The sequence below is a fragment of the Populus alba genome, chromosome 13 (assembly GCF_005239225.2).
Source record: "Populus alba chromosome 13, ASM523922v2, whole genome shotgun sequence".
NCBI lineage: Eukaryota > Viridiplantae > Streptophyta > Magnoliopsida > Malpighiales > Salicaceae > Populus > Populus alba.
The window spans coordinates 15,501,634-15,523,006 of NC_133296.1; the positions used below are offsets into that span (position 1 = coordinate 15,501,634).

A 21,373-nucleotide genomic window follows, 5' to 3' on the forward strand; every position below is an offset into this window, starting at 1 on the left:
AACCGATAAAGATAATTTTAAAAAGATTATAAAAAAAACTATTTAGAGAAATTTGTAGCAATCTACAGTGTTTTGTGAGGAAAAAAAAATAATTTCCCCACATGATTTAGTTTTTACTGTAATTATAATTTTTAACCAATTCAATATTAAAAAAAAATCGACAAAGATAATTTTAAAAAAAATCATAAAAAAATCACGCGGGAAAACATTGTAGTAATTCATAGTGTTTCAAATAAAAAAAATTACAAAGCTAAATTTTCAATAAACTAAATATTTTAAAAAAAGATCAACAGAGACAATTTTTGAAAAAAAAAACAGGGACAACAAAAACCATGCTGGAAACACTGTAGTCATTCACAGTGTTTTGTGATGAAAGCTACAGTGCTTCCCCACATGATTTAATCTTATTTATAATGACTTATAATTATAATTCTCAATCAGTTCAATATTAAAAAAATAAAATTGATAAAGATAATTTTAAAAAAATCATAATGAAAAAAAAACTATGTGGAGAGACATTGTTGCAATCCATTATGTTTTGTGAGAAAAGCTATAGTGCTTCCCCACATTATTGAGCTTTATTACAAAGTTAAATTCTAACCAGCTCAATATTAAAAAAATTACATTGACAAAAATAATTTTTAGAAAAAAATATTACAAAAAAAAAACACAAAAGAAACTGGAAAAAAATAATGTGAGGAAAAATTATATCAATCCATAGTGTTTTGTAAGGAAAGTTATAGTGTTTTCCCTACATAATTTAGCCTTACTTGTATTTACCTGTAATAGTAATTCTTAATCAGTTTTAATATTTAAAAAATAAAATTGACAAAGATAATTTTAGAAAAAAAAAACTCCGCTGGAAAAAAATATTGTAACAATCCACAGTAATTTGCGAGGAAAGCCACAATTCTTCCCTCGTATATTGTAACTGTAATTTTTAACCAGCTTAATATTAAAAAATAAAATCCAAAAAGATAATTTTGAAGAAAATCATAAAAGAACAAAAAATAACATGTGGAGAAACATTGCAGCAATCAACAATGTTTTAAAGAAAAAAAAATTATAAAACTGAATTCTCAATCAGCTTAATATTAAAAAAATAAAATCAACAAATATAATTTTAAAAAATAAAAAAAATTGAAAAAACTATGTGAAAAAACACCGTAGCAATCCTGCAGTATTTTAAAGAAAAAATTACAAAGTAAAATTTTTAACTAACTTAATATTAAAAAAAGTAAAATTAACAAAGATAATTTTGAGAAAAAAAAGGAGAAAAAACAGGGAAAAAAATAAGGAAAAAAAATACAAAAAAATTAAAAAAAAATGAAAAAGTTCTAAAAAATAAAATTGTATCCTTTAGCTTTATTATTATACACTCTATATTATTGTTATAATTCACAGCGTATTGGATGTATCCTTTAGCTTATTACTTAATGGTCTTTGATATTTCCGAAGGAATAATGATTACTGTATTGATATCAATAAAAAGTCAAATATTAATTAAATATTAGCCGTCATTCATTTTGCCTCTTCGAGTGGTTTTTTTTGGTCCCATGTTTTTCGAGGGAATTCTTTCACATTTTCTTGCTGGAAGGAGGGGGTGTTCAATGGCCAGTCCGTAAAAAAATATCCTTCGGATTATTCTTTGTAATTTACGTTCTCTATTTTTTTTTCTTTGGATGAATAATAAAATGTTTGAATTGATATTTTTTTTAAAAAAAAATTTATTAACAAATATCGTTAAAAAATAAATGAAAGTTACACACACTAAAATACATAAATAATTGATTAATCAAAAATAAAATATGAAACAATATTTAAAAGCACTGAGAGATGTTGTGCTCATTTATTAATTTATGTAGTGGGCCGTGAAAAAGTAGCTTAACTTGGTATAGCCAATATTTTGTAAAAGGTCTCATTTATATATTTTTATATTTTTTTCCTATTTTATATCAAAATATTTTTGATAACATGTATCTGAGGGTTCATTCCATTGTATCATCTTTAAGTTATCAAAATATAGATTGATGGCATATACTGAGTAAACAATTAATATTATTTTGACAATAACTGAGGTGATATTATGATGTCCCAGTAACTTTTTTCTTCTTCTTCTTCTTCTTCCTTTTTTTTTTTTTTTTTTTTTTTTTTTTTTTTTTAACTTTGTCCAAAGTGTAAGAAACATTATCTATTTCTGGTACAGGTTACCATTACTAGTCCAAAAATGTAGGACCGTCCTTCAAATAAAAGTTTGATGATTTTTAGGTCTTTTGTCAATGTCTCCCATGATTTATGGCAGGCAACAAGATGATCTCTTGCTGTGCATAGAGGTTTCCTTCATGGAGTTATTTTCATGTCTCTTCTTCTTATGATTTTCTTCCTTCTTTGCCTGTGTTTCTCTTTTTCAATAAACTTGTGAAGACGAGCTAGCTAGGTATATAAAGCTTGCTTGATCAAAAGCAGAAAACATGAAAGATGGCCGGAAAAAACAACCTTGAAAATCAAAGGCAAGGTATGAGCTCGCTTCTGCAGCTGAGCTGTCTGCACATAAGTTAGCCTCTCTCTTTATACAGACAAATTGATCAATGCTTCGAAGTTTAGATGTTTCTGAATTTCAAGAAATCTTTGAGCAATTATGCATCCAAAAGTAAAGAGGTTAAGTAGACTATGCTTTCAATATATATTACCATGTTACATGAAAGTAAAATCTTGTTTATATATATTTAATGTGTGTTTGATATTGTAGTTCAAGATATTTTTCAAGAAATATTTTAAAAAACATTATATATACATCACAAAAAAAAAAAAAAAAACCCATCTAAATTCACACGTAAATAATCTCCCCTCCTTGAACGATTCACATTGCAAAGCTAGCCAGCCAGCCAGCCAGCCTAGCCTCCTCTCAAACTTGCACCATGCCCAACAAACATTCAAGAGATTCAATTTTACTTATAATTTTGGTTTGAAAGAACGTTTGTATGATCAGCCCATTTTGGTTTGTCTTTAATTGAATTAGAACGGTGGCCACATGGGTTGACGTTCAGATGATGGAATTTTGGTTATAAATTATAAATTATAAATGAAGAAGCATCAGTACAATCCCTTTCACTCAAATCAAGCAACTCCAGGTACAAATTTGAAGACGATAATGCTAGTAATTAACAATTAAAGTATGAGAATTTCTTTTTTTTTTTATTCATCCAAAAATACAAAGTAAAAATAAAACTTTGTTGAAGGTATGTACTTACAACATCAGCTTATACAGAAATATTTCAAATGATAGGTACCACCACCAAAAATAGAGGTTGATATCTTAAAAGTATTTTTATTTGGAAATACATGTGAATAATTTTTTTTAATATTATTTTTTATATTAGCATATATATTAAAACAATCCAAATATATATATATATATATATATATATAAAATAATTTTAAATAAAAAAATTAAGGAAATGAAGCAAGCCGTGTTCCCACACAAGCTTTAAAACTCACAATTACAAGAGCATGTGCTTTGAAATGGAAGGATTTATAAGGCCTAGAGAACCTACATAATAACTTAGCCCAGGAGAAAATCTCATATCCTAAGTGGAGGATCAGTCACAATGGATTTCTTATAGATTTTTTTGGCCCATGAGAAGCTCACAGGCCTTAGTTTATGAGAAATAAAAGAATCCAAGATGTTGCTTTCATGATACATTATATACATTATATTATACAATTAGTTTGATTCCTTACGCTATGTTATGGGATGAAACTTCTTTTTTTCTCAACCAAAAAAAATGCAGACATTATTAATGCTTTTCTTTTCACCATCAATAAAAATTTTAACTGCAAACTAACAATTTTATATGTATATTTGATAAAATAAATTAAAAATTATATATTCTAATAAATAATAATAAATTTATTGATTACAAAAAAAGATCAGGTTGGTAACGAGATAAAGATGCTATTTATTAGAAGAAAAAAAAAGAGATGGGATATTTAAAATTAAAATTTATTTTATTAAATCAAGCATTAACTCAATATTAACACTTATTATTAACATTGCAAGAGTGCCACATAAAATCCAAACAAAACAAAACTCTAAACTCGATTCCAAGCCAATTTAATTGTGAAATTATTAAATTGAGAATAAAAAAAATCAATTAAAAAAAATCATGGGTAATTATCCAAACTCCATTTTCATTACTTTTTAATTTTTTCTTTCATTTTTTTCACCTCGTGTGTTTTCATGATTCAAAATATTATTTCATGGTTTATTGAATATTAACTTTATAAAACCGCATTATAATTGTTAAAAAGAGAGAAAAAATAACCCAATAAAAAAAAGGGGGAATGAAAAAGGAAACTTGAGGTTTTTAAATGAGAAGTAAAAGGATCCAATGGAAAAAAATAAAAGATTTGAATGGAAAAAAAGGAAACAATAAAAAAAATTGGATGAAAAAAAAGAGTTAAGGTAGATAAAGTAGGAGAAGAAGATAAGCTCGAGAGAAACTATATAAAAATTGAAAGGGACAAAAACTAGTTTACTGTTCTCATAAACAATGTTACAATTTAAACCCCAAATCTTTTAATGTTTTTATTAATAATAGAATTAAAAGGTGCCATGTTTTTATTATGCATCTATTGTTTATTCCCTCACATTAAATGGTCCACTTCAGCATTCAAAGTTATTTTTTCTTTCTAGGTCCCTGAATTGTTTTTACATATTAGACAATGAATTTTATTTCATTTCAATTTTATCCTTACAAGTTATATTAATGTATTTTATATGTTGGGATATATTATGATTTGCATGCCCTCATGTATCCAATATGTCATAGAATAATTTAATATATAATTTACTATTGATGAAATAGAATTTTAGGTTATTGTTAAAAAATAATTGAAAGACCAAGAATCAAATTAAAATAACAAAAAAAAAAAAAAGTCTTTTCCTACATTTGTTTTAAAGACACACAATAGTATAATTTGCTCTCTCAAGTTTCATCTTTTATATTATTTGGTCCAGTTCTATTGAACTTTTGAAATTTTACTTACGAAATTTTATTTTTTTTATATTTTAATTCATTATTATTGTGAAAAAAGACAAGAACTCATCAAAAAAAAAAAAAAAAAAAAAGAGGAAGCTTTTGGGTGGCCAAATTTCCACCGTCAATGATAATTTTAGTATTTATGAATTCATAACTAAAAGAAGAACTCAATAAAGATGGTTTATATCTTTAATAATGCATTAAAAAATAAATTAATTTTTTTTTACTTGATTTGATTTTGAGTTATATTAAAATATGTTTTGCTTGTAGATTTGGGATTTCAGAGGCTGTGTGATATTTTTCATGTTTTTTGGTTTTTAAAAAAGTTAAAATTTGGTTTTATAAGGTTTAAGAACTTGACCTGTTAATTTTTAAATAATTAGAACAACCTTTGGTGATTAGAAAATGTTACATGCAGATGATGTATCATTTGCTCCAATTAAAATAATAATAATAATAGAAGCAGATAATGAGTGAGGTATGGGCCTATCTTTCCATTCCAAGAGTTGACCTTTCTTTTAAATAGCATCTTATTTATTTTTTGTATTTTATAATAAGATTCTCTTAATTAAATTTATTAAAATGATATATTTAAATAATTATCCAATTATACCATGGTTTTTAATTAATATTAGATTTTTTGTGGTAATATTAACAATTGCTTTCTAAATAATTATATATGAATCTTAACATACAAAATATTTTCAAATAATTTATCATGAATATTTAATATGAATAAAATATCTATTTTGTTATGCTTTCTGTAATTCATTATATAATTTTTTTGAAATTGATTTTTTTTTTGGTGTTTTTTATACATTCACGCTAATATTAACAATCCAAGATTTTTTTTTCTATCAAAACTTCTTTTGAGATTATAATAAGTTTTTAATTAAAAGACAATTATTATGATAAAAAAAAACATGTTTTGTTAAAAACATAAAAAACACATGAATAATAAAAGTGAGTTTTGACTAAATAGCTACAATATTTTTTATTATTATTTCAAATCATTATTTTTTTTTCAAATATGTTTTTTACTTTTATTTTTATTCAATTATCTATCTTTCTTATAACATGAGTCTTTATGTAATCTCTAATTTACAACTCAATAATAATAATAATAATAATTGTGTTTTAGATGAGTAAATGAGAATCCATAATATTGAACAGAACAACACGATTTAAAAATCATAAAATTGTTCTAAAAATATCCAGTTCCACGCATCAATCACTATGCATATAAACAAAAAGCAAGAAGAAAAGAAAAGAAAAATAAATCTAGAGAAAAATCCAAGTCCAAATTTAGAGGACGTTTACCTTAAACCCTAGAAGTTCCAATTGCCATGAAACACATCCTTCCCTTCCCAACGACAAACAATAAAAGAGAGTTAAATCTTCTCACCTGTCCATCACGGGCACCACTAACTCTCCCTATCATCACCACCACCTTTTCCAACTACAAAGCCACACAGAGAAAAGAAAAATATCAAATCCATATATAAAACATCCGTACAGCACTCACATATATTAAAAGTGTGCCCCCCTCGTTACTAAATTATCCTTTTTTTTTTTTCTTCGAGTCACCATAACCTTTAATTCTTTAATTAATTTTTCCTATCAATCATAAGAGCTAATTAATTTTTAAAAATTATATAAATTATATTTTAAGATCTTACCAAATTGTTTAAATTTTTAAATTAAATTGATTAATTTTTAATATGGTATTAGAGCTTTATTGATAATCATGAATTAAAATCTCATCATCCTCAAGCTAATCAGTAAAAATTAAACAAAAAATATTATAAACATGTATAAGTTTTAAATCTAAAAAAATTTTTTTTCCTTAAAAATATATGTTAGAGAATTATATATATAAATTATATATTGGAGTTTCACTTAATATATTCTTTGACAATTAGTCATCATTTTTCATTTATTTATCTTCATTTTTATTTTATTTTGCTTTTCTATTTTAAGAAATGGAAAAGAAAAAGAAAAGGTAAATAACTGTAAAAAGATTGATGAGAAATGAAGATTTTTTTTTTTTGAAATAATTAAAATAATATTAAATTAAATATGATCAATACTTGTGGACAGATTGATTAATTACTTTTTAAAATTAAAGGGGTTTTTTAATTCATTTAGAAAAAATTGAAGAATTAATTTATAATTTACTTCATCCAATTTATATCATGGTTAATTAAGTTTACTTTTTTAATTATTATTTTTTTTTAAAATCCGAATCTTAAAATTAGTATTTGTAAAAATATATTTTCTTAATATATCAAATCAATAAAAAAACATGGATGATTAAACTATATATTTTGAGAAAAAACTTAATCTCAATTAGTTATGCAAGCTGATTCAAAGATCCTCTACCTAAAATTATCGGGGGGAAATTTTTTTAAACTTATATTTTTTTTTCTTGAAATTAAAACCGTGAATAATAACATGAATAACATACACACACAATTACCTTCGGATGAAAACTAAAAAAAAAAAAAATCCTACTTATTTAATTATCTACCAGTACTAAATGGACCGCGAGCATTCATGCCGACCTTGTGCTTCCGAGTAAGAACCCCACTAACAAAACACACCACAAGCTATCTTTTGTATCATTTCATGTTCTTTCCCACGATATTCAAACCAGAAACACACCGAAATATATGTTAGCAGATACATTAATGATCCTTAAAACCACATACTAGCTAGCTAGTACTCGTAATTATCAACACCTTTCTTTATGATCTTCAAGTCTTTATGTTACAAACGACAGCAATTATGAAGAACGTTTCAAGAAACAAGTTCTTGCTATGTTTTAAGCCAGTTGTTGATATGGATCAGCTAGTCCTTAATCACTCCAAAGTTGGTGTTCTTGATCACTCAACAGACAAGTCTTTGAAGCATCTTTCCAGGGAAAAGAAGGAAAGGGATCATATGAAGCGCTTGGTCCCGAATTCTTCTTTGCTTTCAGACGATAATGATACGTGCTCGGCTGTAATTTCTTCATCGGAGAATTCATTGATTCTTCATTCTTCAAAGAAAAACTTATCTCGTGTGATCAAGGCCGTTTTCTTCGAGACCATACTGGTTAGTTCATCAAGGTTTTTATTTTCATGTTGTGTTTCAAGCTCAAATTTCTACATCAATTAATGATTGTTCAAAAATTTATATTTTGATAGCTTTTCAAAGGTTTTTCTTTATGAGCATGTGTTTTCAAGCTTAAAATCAACTGTCTTAAGAAAAATTATAGTGTTTTTTTTTCAAGGATTTTTTTTTTTGTGATGCTCATATGTTTAGTTTTATTGTTTTCAGTCCAAGAGAATTCACGATAGGAAAGGTAATCTATGTCAAGACTCGAATATTGGATCAAAGCCTTCTTCTTCTTCTTCACCACCACCACCACCACCACCACCACCATCAATGGATAGCAAGAAATCTTTGGATGATACAAGTGATCATGACAATACCAACTTGGTCAATAAGGTATTGATCGATACTCATCAAGCTAATGAAGCAACATCTTGTCCAAGTTCGATATCAGAATCAAGAAAATTGTCCAGGATAAAGAACTCAAGAAACCCAGATGAAGAACTTGAATTCAAGGCAAAAACCATGGACAAGTCAGGCATATATCTATTCCTTATTAGTCTTACGGTGACAGTTTTATGGGGTAAGCTGTGTGCAATATTTTTCACCATAATCTGGTTATATTTTCTGCCTCGAAGGCAGCACAATACCAGCCGGTCCCAAAATGCTACAAGAAGCTTGTGGTTGCCAGAGAAAGAAGAGAGCAAAGATCAGTACTCCTACAAGAAGAAGGTCATAATGGAAGGGCTGCTTGAAAGGAACCATCAGAGGGCTACCGGCATTAAATTCTTGACGTGAAAATTCTATTTTTCGTGTTTGATGCAATCTCTTCTTCTCTGGTTTTGAGAAAAAAAAAAAAAAAAAAAAATTAAAGTCCTGGCAGGGTTCAGGAGGTGGATCACACGCTAGTTTCTTGTACTGTTGCCTTTTTGCATTTCGGGGTCTGGCAGAATCAGAGCGCACAACATTCTCATTTGTTTTTTGCTCCTTTCCTAGCTTTATTTATTTTTATTTTTTTTGTCTTTTGGAGAATTGTAAGATATTATCAAGAGAAAATAATATAAAGAATTAAACCGGATTAATGCATTATCGAATGGATGGGGTCATGGTTTGTTTGATGCTTTTATTTAATTGAAAAAAAAAATATTTTATTTAATTACGATTGTCTCATGATATTTTGATGATATATTCTCCATATCGAGCATTCTCTTACATTAAATATTGTACTTATAAAATTACGAAAGAGCATATATTCTCAACCACGAGGTCCATATTGAGGTTTAAATGGAAAAAAAATAATGCTATTTAAAATTATTAATTTTATTATGGGAGTATTTCATAAATTTACGAAGTAGATTGTGAAATTGTAATTTTAGTAAGTTGTATTCTCAGTCTAATATATTGGTAAAGGATTTTCTTAAGTCTCCCCCCAATTGAGGTCTTATAGATAATTTTAACTGAGATTTTCTAGTTATGAGATGAAATTAGATGTTGATGGGTTTTTTTTTTATTAGTATTAAAAGTACTAAAAAATATTTTTAATTATAATATTAAAAAATATATACTTTATTACAATTATTAAAAAATATTTTCAGGATACCGAACAAAGTTTAAATCTAAACAAAGTTATATCGCGATGGTTAAAAAAGATTAGAAAATAGATAACTTTATAGTTTACAACTTTGATATATGCATGCAAAATCTATTACGTATTAATGATGTAATAATTAACGATTTCAAGAAGAAGAAAAGACAATAATATTATTGAAAATTCTGTCATGCATGCAACACCAATAAAAGCTTCAGTACTATATATGGTTTTTCTGCAATTAAAGCAAATTGGAAGGTATGCTTTTTTAGAATGGCTGAAATTCAAGCAATTTTTCTATTTAAGATAAGGTTGTAGTTATTTTTAAAATATTTCTTTATTTAAAAATATATTAAAATAATATTTTTTTATTTTTTAAAAATTATTTTTAATATTAGTAAATTAAAATTATCAGAAAAAACTAAAAAAATATTAATTTAAAATAAAAAAAATAATTTAATTTTTTTTAAAATACTTTTAAAATATAAAAAAACAAAACTATTAAACTTGAAATAATTAATTTTGAACTACAATCTTTAGAAAAAAGGCTGAAATTCGTGTACTTTTAGTCTATTAGGCTAGCTGGGGATGCCATGCCAAACCATATATTCTAATTTTCTTGGCATAACTCGAGGTCCCTCGCTGCTTTTAGCCCGTTAGAAAATTGCAAAGTTTATATATATATATGGGACATTAGTCTGAACTGCTTTCCCTTAACCTGTTTTTTAAATTATTAAATTAATATTTTGAATTTTTTTATGCTTTTAATACATTCATATTAAAAATAAATCTAAAAAAATATGTTATTTTAATATATTTTAAATTAAAAAAATATTTTTTTAAAAAACATCTTAATACACCCACTTGACTGTCCTTTATAAGAACGGGTCCTCAAAAGTTTTAAATAGAAAGTTGTGGTAGGGATAGATGGAGTTTGGGAATATTCTTTTTGCTTTTGATTCTCAAGCCATGTACAGCAAGCACCAAAATTAGTTAACTAGTGTAAAACCTCTTTTTTCCTTTTTTTTTTTTTTTATATTGTCATATATAGTTAACGTGTAAAATCACGTTTTTTATTTTTTTTTATTATTATTATTCCCTTTTCTTTCTTTTGGTTCTGATGAATATTGTTCATGATCCATTTTGTATAGTATGTGCTAATGGGGAAATATGCTTGTTATGTGGACCACACCACAACGATCTTCCATATGATAATTAAATATGGGTAATTATATGTGTTAATTGAATATTTTTTAAACCAAAGTACTCTTCATACAATATTAATGAAAGAGGAAAAGACTAGTATTCTCTATTATGTAGACCACACCACAACGATCTTCTGATCATGGCCTGATTAATATTCTAGCAATGATCGATGGACTTAATTTGTTTTCTTAGTATTTATTATAAAAGGATTTACTTTATCTATAAAAAAATATTAAGTTTTCTTGAATATATCAAATTGATATGAAAATTATATTCTTAAAACTAATTTGTACAGGTTGTAGCTAATATTTTAGTATCAGTAAGTTTTCTTTTATATTTTAACTTCTAAAAATTTCAGATTTAATTGTTATCAATTCATTGTTACTTTTCATAAAAAACAAATTCATAATTTTTTTTTTGAATGTACCATTTCTCTCACTTGTAAATTAATCTACAATTATATATATATATATATATATATATTATTAATGCAAATCTTGATTATATTGAAATCAAATGATGATAGTAGAATACAAAATATAAATCTTTTTTTATTTTTAAATATATCTTTTTAAAATAAAAAATTAATGATCCTTAGCATAATGAGGTGCTTTAAACCTTTGATAAGAATTATAGTAAATTACAAGAAAAAAATTTTATGGTAATAAATCTCATATATCAAGATATCATTGACCTTATTTTAGACCAGAGTTTTAGAGTGCATCAACATCTCATATAAAGAGCTATACAAAGGAATATATATATGTATGATTTTTTTTATTTTTTCCTAAACAATAAAAGAGAAATAATTAATGAATTAATTAAGGCAATGGCTAAACAAAGATTTACAAGGCTCATCAACTTGCCTAGCCAGCCACTTTTAATGTTCCAGAACAATAAAGTCAGGTGCTTTATTTAAGGCAAAAGAGTCCTGTGCTTTATTAAGGCAAAAGGTGGAAAAAAGACATGACTTTATAAAACTTGATTTAGTTCATTTAAGGTCCGCAGTGTGCCAGTTCCCCCAGCCTCCTTGGTTGTCAATCTCTCTAATCAAGCAAGGAAAATCTTAATTTACTTGCGTCAGCTCCACTATTAGTTTATCCACAATTTATGCGAGTCTACTAATGGCGAGTTTGATAAACTAATCAAGTAATTATCAATCTTCTAATATTGAAAAAAAAAAAGTTATTAAAACTTGATTAATCTATGTCAGTTTAAGGTTTTGATCATGGGTTAAAAAGATAAATTTAAATTAATTGGATCAATCAAAATCAAATTATTTTAAAAAATCAAATTGATTTTTAATCCAATTATGATCGGTAACCTTCTCTTCTTTAACTATTGGATGTGACTTTCATAATGTGCATAGTTACATGTATAGTTTTTTGACCCGGTTTTGTGGCCGGTGCGGTCCTAAGTTCGGATTCTAGGTTTTGATTAGATTATCGAGTCGTCTGTGTTAATACTTTTTTAAAAATCTATGGTTACATGTGTATTTATTAATTAATCTGATTTGGGTTTGCAAGTTAATTTGATGATTCTAATATTTGATTCTAATTTTTTTTAATATATTGATTTAGTTGTACATTTTTTACCAGCTTAAGATTCTACAAGTAAAGAATTTATTATATTAATTACTGATGATCTGGAGGGGAAAGAAAAGAGGAAAATATTAAAATGGAGGATTGATATGATTTAGCAAGATTGGAACACTATTAGATATCCCCTCCTTTATCAACTTTTGAATGGGTGATATTTTTACATAATTATAATTTTGGTAATATATCTATGTATAATACAAACGGCTTTTTTTGTTATACATCTCCATTACCCATAAAAATACTTGGTGTAGTCGAGCTTGTGATTTTGAGATGTCGGATGATAATTAGATATTATTGGATAATAATCTGGCAAAATCAAACAATATAGATAACTTAACAAATATTTTTATAGGTCAAATGGACAACTTTAGGTTTTAGAAAAGATAAGGCATGATCATGACTGATTAGTTCCTTAAAACTATATGATAATGGAAGATCTAACCATTCAATCGAGATTAAATTCTTATAGGTAATTCTACATGAAATTTTTCCCAGGACAACTATTGTGTTGCTGAACAAACCATCAGGTTTTTCAGAATCATGTTTTGAGCACTGCTGCTCCTAATATGATAATTTTTAGTATTTTTTTTTTATGGTTTTTTGGATTTTATATTTTAATTCAGATTTTTATTTTTTATATATATTTTTAGATTATTAGTTGTTTTGTAAGGGAAGTTTGGTTTTCTCATCTATTTAAAAGTTTTGTAATTTTTTTATAATCTATTTAAAGGTATCCTTTATGATTTTTTTTATTGTTATTGTTCAGCGTAGCTCCAGCCAGCATCAATGGGCCTTGCCTAAATGTTCATTAACAATATTACTTGAAAATGGGATAATACTATATCATTTTCAATATCTGGTATTATTTACCTAGTTTATTGTAGCTACAAAAATATCTATTAATCAATTCAATAAAAAAAATGAATTTAAATATAGTATCCAAATTATTAATTAAAAATTGTTAGATGTCTAGATGGGTCAAATTATCATTCCCATGTAATACCTACACACTTCAAAAAAAAAAAAAAAAGGTTTAATTGTATTTATAGTCTTTGTATGAAAAACTCTTGAATTTTTCTTAATATGTGCCTTTTACATTTTTTTTTTTTTAATTAGGCCCTTTTACGCTATAAATTTTTGTAATATGATACCTTTAATCATCTGTTTTTTATTTAAAGGGACCGGGTGACAGTTTTACTCTTTAATTTTGTTTATATATATATATATATATATATAGACACACACACACACACCCTGACTAGATGTTATTAATAATTTCATCCTTTATTAATCACCTGATTTAAACCGGATAGGTGGATGTGTTATGCCATTGGTTGGATAAAATAAAACTGTAAACATATATAAAAAAGAGGATGTTCATGCATTGTTAGCATGTTTTGAAAAGTAAAAAAAACTTGTGACTTACATCATAACCCAACATAATCCAATAAATTGGTTTTATTTTATTATATAATAAAAAAACAAATAAAATAAATGACTCAAATTAAAAAAAATATATATAAAAGAACCAAAGCAAAGAGATTTTAGGCTTAAGTAACACATATGCGCTCGTTCAACTATTTACAAAGAAAATAAACTTATTGGATAATATGCAAACTTGAACTTGGGTTACAAGATTAAAATAACTTTATAAAAAAAGAAAACTTGATAAAAAAAATTATAGTGTCCAATTCTCAACAATTCAAATATAAAAAGATAAAATTTTAAAAAATCAATTAATAATAATAATAAAAAACAAGTAAACTAGTGTTATTTTGTCAAACTCTGTGAGTTGGATCATGCGAATAGCATAACCTAATAAAAGAAAAAAAATAAAATAAAATTATGAGACTCAATTTTAAAACTAATCCAATGTTGAAAGTCGACAAAACAAAAAAAAAACAAAAAAAAAAAATCCTAGTCGATCTAAGCTAACATGCCAAACTCGTGATGTAAGTCATGAAACTGAGATAATCTCATTAAAAAAGTAAAGAAAATCACGAAGCTTATTTTTTAATAAATCTAATATTAAAGGATGAGATTAAAAAATAAAATTAGTGTAAAAAAAATATTTTAAAAAACTATTGATGTCAATCCAGATTAGCCTTTCAAACCCATGATCTAGGTTATGATACTAAAATTACACCATAAAAAAAATAACAAAACTCAATTATCTATTAACCCAATATTAGAAGTTGAAAATATTTTAAAAAAATTAACTTTAAAAAAGGACCCAAAAAAAAAAAATTAGCCTATTTCTTCAATACAATTTAGTCAATTTACAGTATTTTTAGCATTTTTGCTTCTTTATTGTGTGATGAGTTTTTATTGAAAAAAGAAAGAGAATAAAATGATAAGCATAAAAATAAGGGGAGACAAAGACAAAAGTAATTGGTTTAGGCAATCCCATACATAACAAATACATTTTATTTTTTAAAAAGTATCAATTTTAGATAGAATGTATAAAGTGATTGGTAATTAATCGTTTACATAGAGTCTCTATAAGATCGACTAGAGTTTCTTTTATTATAAAACTAGATGAAGAATTTTTTTTTTTTTTCTTTTTTCTTTTTTAACTTATCGCTCACCTCAATATCCTCTCTCTTCAATTTCTTTCAAACCTATCATTAATTCTCGACTACATGTAAAAAAAATAGAAACATCTCTAGGACATGCCAAGCTACATGTCAAGTATTAATAGTAAATCATATGTATGTAGAGACCATATTAAGACATTATCTTGAGTTGAGGGACCAACTAAATAAAAAAAGAATAGAAGGGCCATATTAAGTAAAACATAAGAGCATAGGGACCAAATAAAATACCATTACCACCTTTATTTAAAGAAAAAAACCCACCTAAATAAGACACCCCAAAACGCCCATTTCCTTTCAATTTTCATTTTCAACTGCTTAGCGCGCTTCTTAACTACCTTTTTTCTCGCGCTCTCTCTCCCCCCCTCTCTCTCAGGTATATTTCTCTGCTGCCTTCATTGTCTAGCTAAAAGTATCTCTTGTTTCTTGAACTGATTAATTCAACATTGATGATTTTATCTTTCAGTTCTTATCATTTTTCTTTCTTGTTTTCATCATCAACGTTCTCTTTTCTTTTGTTATAGAATTTATGCTATTTTCCTCAGTTTCTTTAGGGTTTATGTTACTGATTCTTGAACTTTGTTTTTGGTGAATGCAACCAAGAACTGATATAATTTCAATGTTTCAATGTTTCTTTACCATTTTTGTCTGGTTTAATGAAATGGGTCTTGGTCAAGTTTCTTTATTTCTTGTTGTTTCCTGGTTTCTTTGCCTATAAAGAAATGGGTTTGGTTTAGTCTCTCGGTTAAATTGCCTTAGTTCCTTTACTGGTTTCATTGTGTTAATTTATAGATAAATTTGTCGGATTTCACATTGTATATGGATTATGCTGAGTTTCTTTTGATTTTATGTGATTTTTGCATAATAGGTTTTTGAAAAAATATCACATTCTATTGTTAACTTCATGTTAGACCAGAAAGCTTTTGTTTTGAATCTCCATTCTGTTTTGCCTTTTGCCTTTTGCCTAGGTGGTTGTTGTTTTATGCTCTTATCTTTGATTTCGTGTTGTATTGAGGCCAATTCTTAATTGGTACTGCATTGGTTGCAGGATTCTAACGTTGGAATTGGTTATTTGTGTGCCTTAAAATATGTTGTTTTGTTGAAAAATCTTGTAAGGATTGCACATTCAGGAGCTTTGATTAGATAATGTGAATTGTGCTATCGGTGGTGACATATACTGTCTCATGTGTTTGGACTGGCTTTATTAGATATCAAGTGCAAAACAAGAGCAACGGGCTGATTATTATGGTTGCGCTGGTATTGCAAGGGGATGTGATATTGATTCTCCATGTGTGGAGCATGCTGAAAAGAAGAAGATGAATAAAATGAAGACTGTGTCAGCCAAGAGGGAGATAGATAGTTCGTCATCAAAAAGTGATGAATTTACAAAGCAAGATGTCTCCTTGACATCTGAAGGTTCCGTTTGTACAATTGAAGCTTTATTTGATTACAACAGTAAAGATACAATCTGTTTCAAGGGTTTAGATCTGGGAAAAAAGGGTACTGAAGGAGCAGGCAGCAACCATATTACCAGGAATTTAGAGGAAGCTTGTAAGACCATGGACATTAAATCTTACTGCAAAGTTTGTGGCAGTGGAAGTACCAAATATGGCTGCCAGTGTTTTAATGTCGACAATGTTGATGTTATGGTAAAATCTGATGCTGCAAACTATGGCTATCACCACCAAATCTGGAGGGCAAAGAAAAATAGTCCATTGAACTGGCAGAAGAGGCAGAGAATTTTCAGGGAGGGCAAGGTGCATTGGGAAAGGAGATTGGATTTTGCAAACATGAAGGAGCATATGAGCTTGCGAGAGAGAAATTTCCATTCACGACAAAACTCATTTGCTGATAAAGGGTTGCTACCCACACCCATGGTTTCTTCTGCTGGACACAACAATGCTGCCTGTGTAAGTAACAGGATGGTAAATGCAGAGAGAAAAATGCACAGGGGATTCAATAGTAAAGTATGTTTTCAACATGACTGGGTCCCTAAGCATAGGTTGAATGGGAATCATTCTCAATACTTTTCACGGTCAAATCAAGCCCAGGAAATTGAGTGTAACAAATCAAGATTGCTTTCTGATTGTACATTTGGGTATGATAGAAACCACAGTAGAGGAATAGGATGGGGAGGTTATGGTCAAACTTTCTCAAGGCCTATTTTCACTCATGGTTCTTGCTGCTTAAATCCATCTTCAGCTGCTTCTGCTCATGTACAGCAAAGATTTACTAGGTTTATTCCTAGGATGAAACATGTGACAGATAGGAGTTCCGATACTTCTGTAGATGGTAAACTCCATTCGAGATTTGTATATTACAATCAATACAGAGAAAGGCATGTTATTCCTTGTGGACTAAAAGCAATGTGGGTTCCTGTTTGCACCAAGGATTCAGTGATGCCAGAGAAAACTTATCCTGCTAGTGCTTGTGATTCTTATGATATCCTGCAATTTTCATGCAATGAGCTGCCTGATAGCCATTCAAAAGGAGATGTGGTTCCTTCATTTGTTTCTTCTTCTTTAAATGATTCTAAAAGCTCAAGCTTGACATCCAGTCACAGAAAAACCTCTGTTGAAGGGGAAGCCCCAAAATCTGAAGAGTTTTCTGCAGAAGCTCAGAAAGTTGAAAGTGCTATGGAAGATATGGCATGCACTGAAAAATCCAGAGATGTCTCTGAGTTCCTTGGGTCACAAGTGAGAACTGAAGAATCAAATGCTGCTCAAAAACTGCAACTAGAATATCAGAGTACATTGGGCCATCCAATAGCAGAGTTTGAAAGATTCCTTCACTCTGCTGCTCCTGTTATCACTTCCTCTAGTATATATAAAAACAAGCTGTCAAATAGTTCTCTTCATTTGACACAGATACCAATTACATCACTTCAGGCTGTTTGGAAGTGGTATGAGATGCCTGGGAATTATGGGTTAGAAGTAAAGGCAAGATATTCTCAAAGTATAAATGGTTTGCTCGCCGGATCGACATCATTCTGCGCATATTTTGTTCCTTTCCTTTCAGCTGTTCAATTGTATGGTTACGCACATCTCTCAGATGCTTGTCCGAAGGATCTGCACACAAACCCTGAACTCATATTCGAATTTTTTGAAACTGAGATGCCACATGTTCGAAAGCCTCTTCATTTAAAGTTAGTTTTCTAATTGCTATTTTCAATCTTGTCTATGCTATTATTGCTTTCTTCTGGAAGCAGCAACTTTTTATAAGTTCCTGAACCATCAGCAAATGTGGCTAAACAGTTTTCCTTCTTTAGTTCCTTTTCTGCAATTTTCTATTGACAGAAATTGCATTCAAAGCTACTATGGTCAGACAACAGCATGCCTAATTAGAATATTCTTTGATATGCAATGTCATGTCTACGTGAAGAATGGATGATTTATAGCTGATGCCAAATCACTGAGACTTGAGGCTTTTTTTACTTTAGAAATGATCATTTAATTTGCCTCACTTATGGTTACTTTCCTCTTCTTGAACAAACCTCCTGTTTCCACACTCCACTACATCCCCAAAAACCTTCCAGTGAGATGCAACTGATCTTGTGTTATAATTGCAGAATCAGAGATCTCATCAGTATTGGAACTTCTAATCTTCAAGTGTTTGGTGATCCATCAAAGCTAGAATCTATGAACCTGCATGATCTACACCCTGCTACTTGGTGAGAACAGACAAAATCATATAGTTCTTGTTATCTTTATTGCTCATGCGAGGGCTAACTTTTATCATATTCATCAATTCTGGATAAATGATTTCAGGTTTTCAGTTGCATGGTACCCTATATATCGAATTCCAGAGGGAAAGTTCAGTGCATCATTCCTGACTTACCATTTATTAGGTCAATCAGCTGTGCAAAGCATTCCAATTGATTCACTCAGTAAGATGTTTCAGATTGTCTTCCCAGTGATAGGATTACAAAGCTACAATACACAGGTAAACTACTATATAATATGAACTCAAAACATTCTGATGATTTGAGGTCCAGATTGTACCTCTACATGTAGAAATGATGTTTGTAGGAGAAAGAAACTGCAGTCAGGGATTCATGTCATCACTTCATCTGATTTTCCATGGTCTTCATTTCTGAACAATGACATGGTCATTTTAAGTAGTTGATGAGAATTTGGTTGAATTGCTTGTATCGAAAGACAAGATTGATTGACATGTGGTATGATAACGTTCTTTTGTGTATAAGGTGACTAGTTCTTTTATATTGTGTTGTTTCGGTTTATTATACTTCTGTCTTTGGTATATGATAATGCTCTAAGAATGGTGTATTTTGGTGGGAGCCGAGATTCCCAATCTGCCAAGACTTGTATGGAAGAGGCTGATTGACACCTCGCATTCTTGTATTTGTAGGGCGACTGCTGGTTTGATCTCAGAACACCTGATGAACCTTCTTCAAGAAAAACCATCAAAGCTAGAACTGCTGTGATTCTCAGTGAAAGACGCAGAACACTGGAGGAAAATGCCTCACTTCTCTCTAGAGGAACTGTTACCAAAGATAAAGCCAAGGGGGTTAATCAGCATCCAGATTACATGTTCTTCACTTCTCGGAAGAGCTAGGTTGCTCCTTCCTGCATCACATCTGACACTGTACTGATTTCTGGAAAACAAAAAAACATCAGGTTTGTTTAGCAGAGATTTTCCACTGTAACTGTAGTTGATTTCCCTATAACATGCAGTTTAGCAGAGATTTTTCACTGTAAAATTAGAAATCACTCTCCATTTCGAGTGGCTTTACATTGCAAAACTTTTTCCTGATTGAATAATACCTGCTGTATATTGCATCTCCATTTGCCGCAAACATATGATGTTACTGTATCTGTATTCCACTCTTCTTATTTCTCTTTTCCTATTTCCCTCAATTTCTTTTCCCCTGATAGTATGCTGATGCCTTGCCTCATAGGTCTTCTGATTGTAAATGTTGAACAGATAATACATTTAGTAAATCAAATTGTTAAATTTTTTCCACTTTAAATTTGAAGCCCATTTCTAGTCATGTATACTGGGTCAATGCCTGTCAATTGAGGGCATCTTCCTTTCAATTCTTGATTGTTCTTGTTCACCCTGTATTGCACTTAAAATGAGTGGAATACGAATGCTTTGTAGACTAATTCACAAGGTGCGAATTAGATGCATGACCTGAAATGAAAAGGCTAGAGTGTCTTCTGTTCGGAAGTCTGTAGCCATCAGAAGAAGCCAAATCCAGTGCCATTGCTGATTTTTAAGGTCTTCTGCTGCACACACACATAACAGATTTCTTGGTCCCAAGTCATGGCTCTCTTCAACTCAGATAACCTATTTTTAACTCTTTAAATTCCAAGAAAGAAAAAAAGAAATGGAATTCTTTTTACAAGCATTTGGGCGGGATAGACTTTGGTATCACCAATAACAAAACCGTGAGGGCGGTAAGGCCTAAAGGGGATAATATACGGCAGGTTGGGCCGGGCTATTATATTTGGTATCAGAGTCGAGGACTGCTCGTCTTAAGGTGGAGGGATTGTGATATCTCACATCGGAAGTGAGCGTCCGGAGTCAGGGTTTTATAAGTAATGCTGGTCGCTGACCTGTTGTACGCGTTTTGGTGTGTCAGGCTCAAAAATAGGCTCGCATCACCAAAAACAAAACCGTAAGAGCGGCAAGGCTCAAAGCGGACAATAAACGGTAGGTTGGACCGAGCTATTACATTAAAGGTCTCATTATTCATGTCAAGTGCAACATGAATAATGGTAAGCCTATAAAGTGAAGAGAACTAATAATCTGGTAACCTTATAGAGCTAGAATCATCGTGTCAAGGTCGAGTAGAATCAATGGCTCCTATTCCTATAAGCACTTCCATCTTTCCCTCCTTTCCTTTAAACAAATGGATTGAACTTGGTGGTGGTGTTGCTGCTGCTGCAAAAAAAATGTTATTGCTCTTGAAGATCTAGACCCGAATAGCTCATTTCTATAAAACAAATGGACTGAACTTGATGATGGTGTTATTACTGCGAGAAAGAATGTTTACTATTGTTCTTGGAGATCTAGATCTCACAAGCTCTTTTCTTTTAACTTCCCTCTCCAACTAACTCTTTTTTGAATTTAATAATGTCACCATGGACTCTCTTGTTCTCAATATTTTTTTTTCTCTCCTCTCTTAGTTTCTTTTCTTTTCTCTTTCTCTCTCTGTGTTTCTTTATTACCATTCATTGTTTCTTTGTCTCTCTTTTATAAGCCTCAAGGAAAAACCTAGAA

The 21,373-nt window shown here is 29.2% G+C and overlaps 1 protein-coding gene and 1 pseudogene across 1 annotated transcript; both read left to right on the plus strand.

Moving 5' to 3' along the window:
* Nucleotides 1–7,613: 7,613 nt before the first annotated feature.
* LOC118028165 (uncharacterized) lies at nucleotides 7,614–9,210 on the plus strand (annotated as a pseudogene).
* A 6,203-nt stretch (nucleotides 9,211–15,413) lies between these two features.
* LOC118028191 (uncharacterized) lies at nucleotides 15,414–20,428 on the plus strand. The gene is made up of 5 exons (XM_035031731.2): nucleotides 15,414–15,503; nucleotides 16,176–18,272; nucleotides 18,696–18,797; nucleotides 18,895–19,069; nucleotides 19,496–20,428. Exons 2-5 carry the CDS (start codon nucleotides 16,444–16,446, stop codon nucleotides 19,700–19,702), a joined length of 2,313 nt encoding a protein of 770 aa, XP_034887622.1. The 5' UTR covers nucleotides 15,414–15,503; nucleotides 16,176–16,443; the 3' UTR covers nucleotides 19,703–20,428.
* The last annotated feature ends 945 nt before the right edge of the window (nucleotides 20,429–21,373 follow it).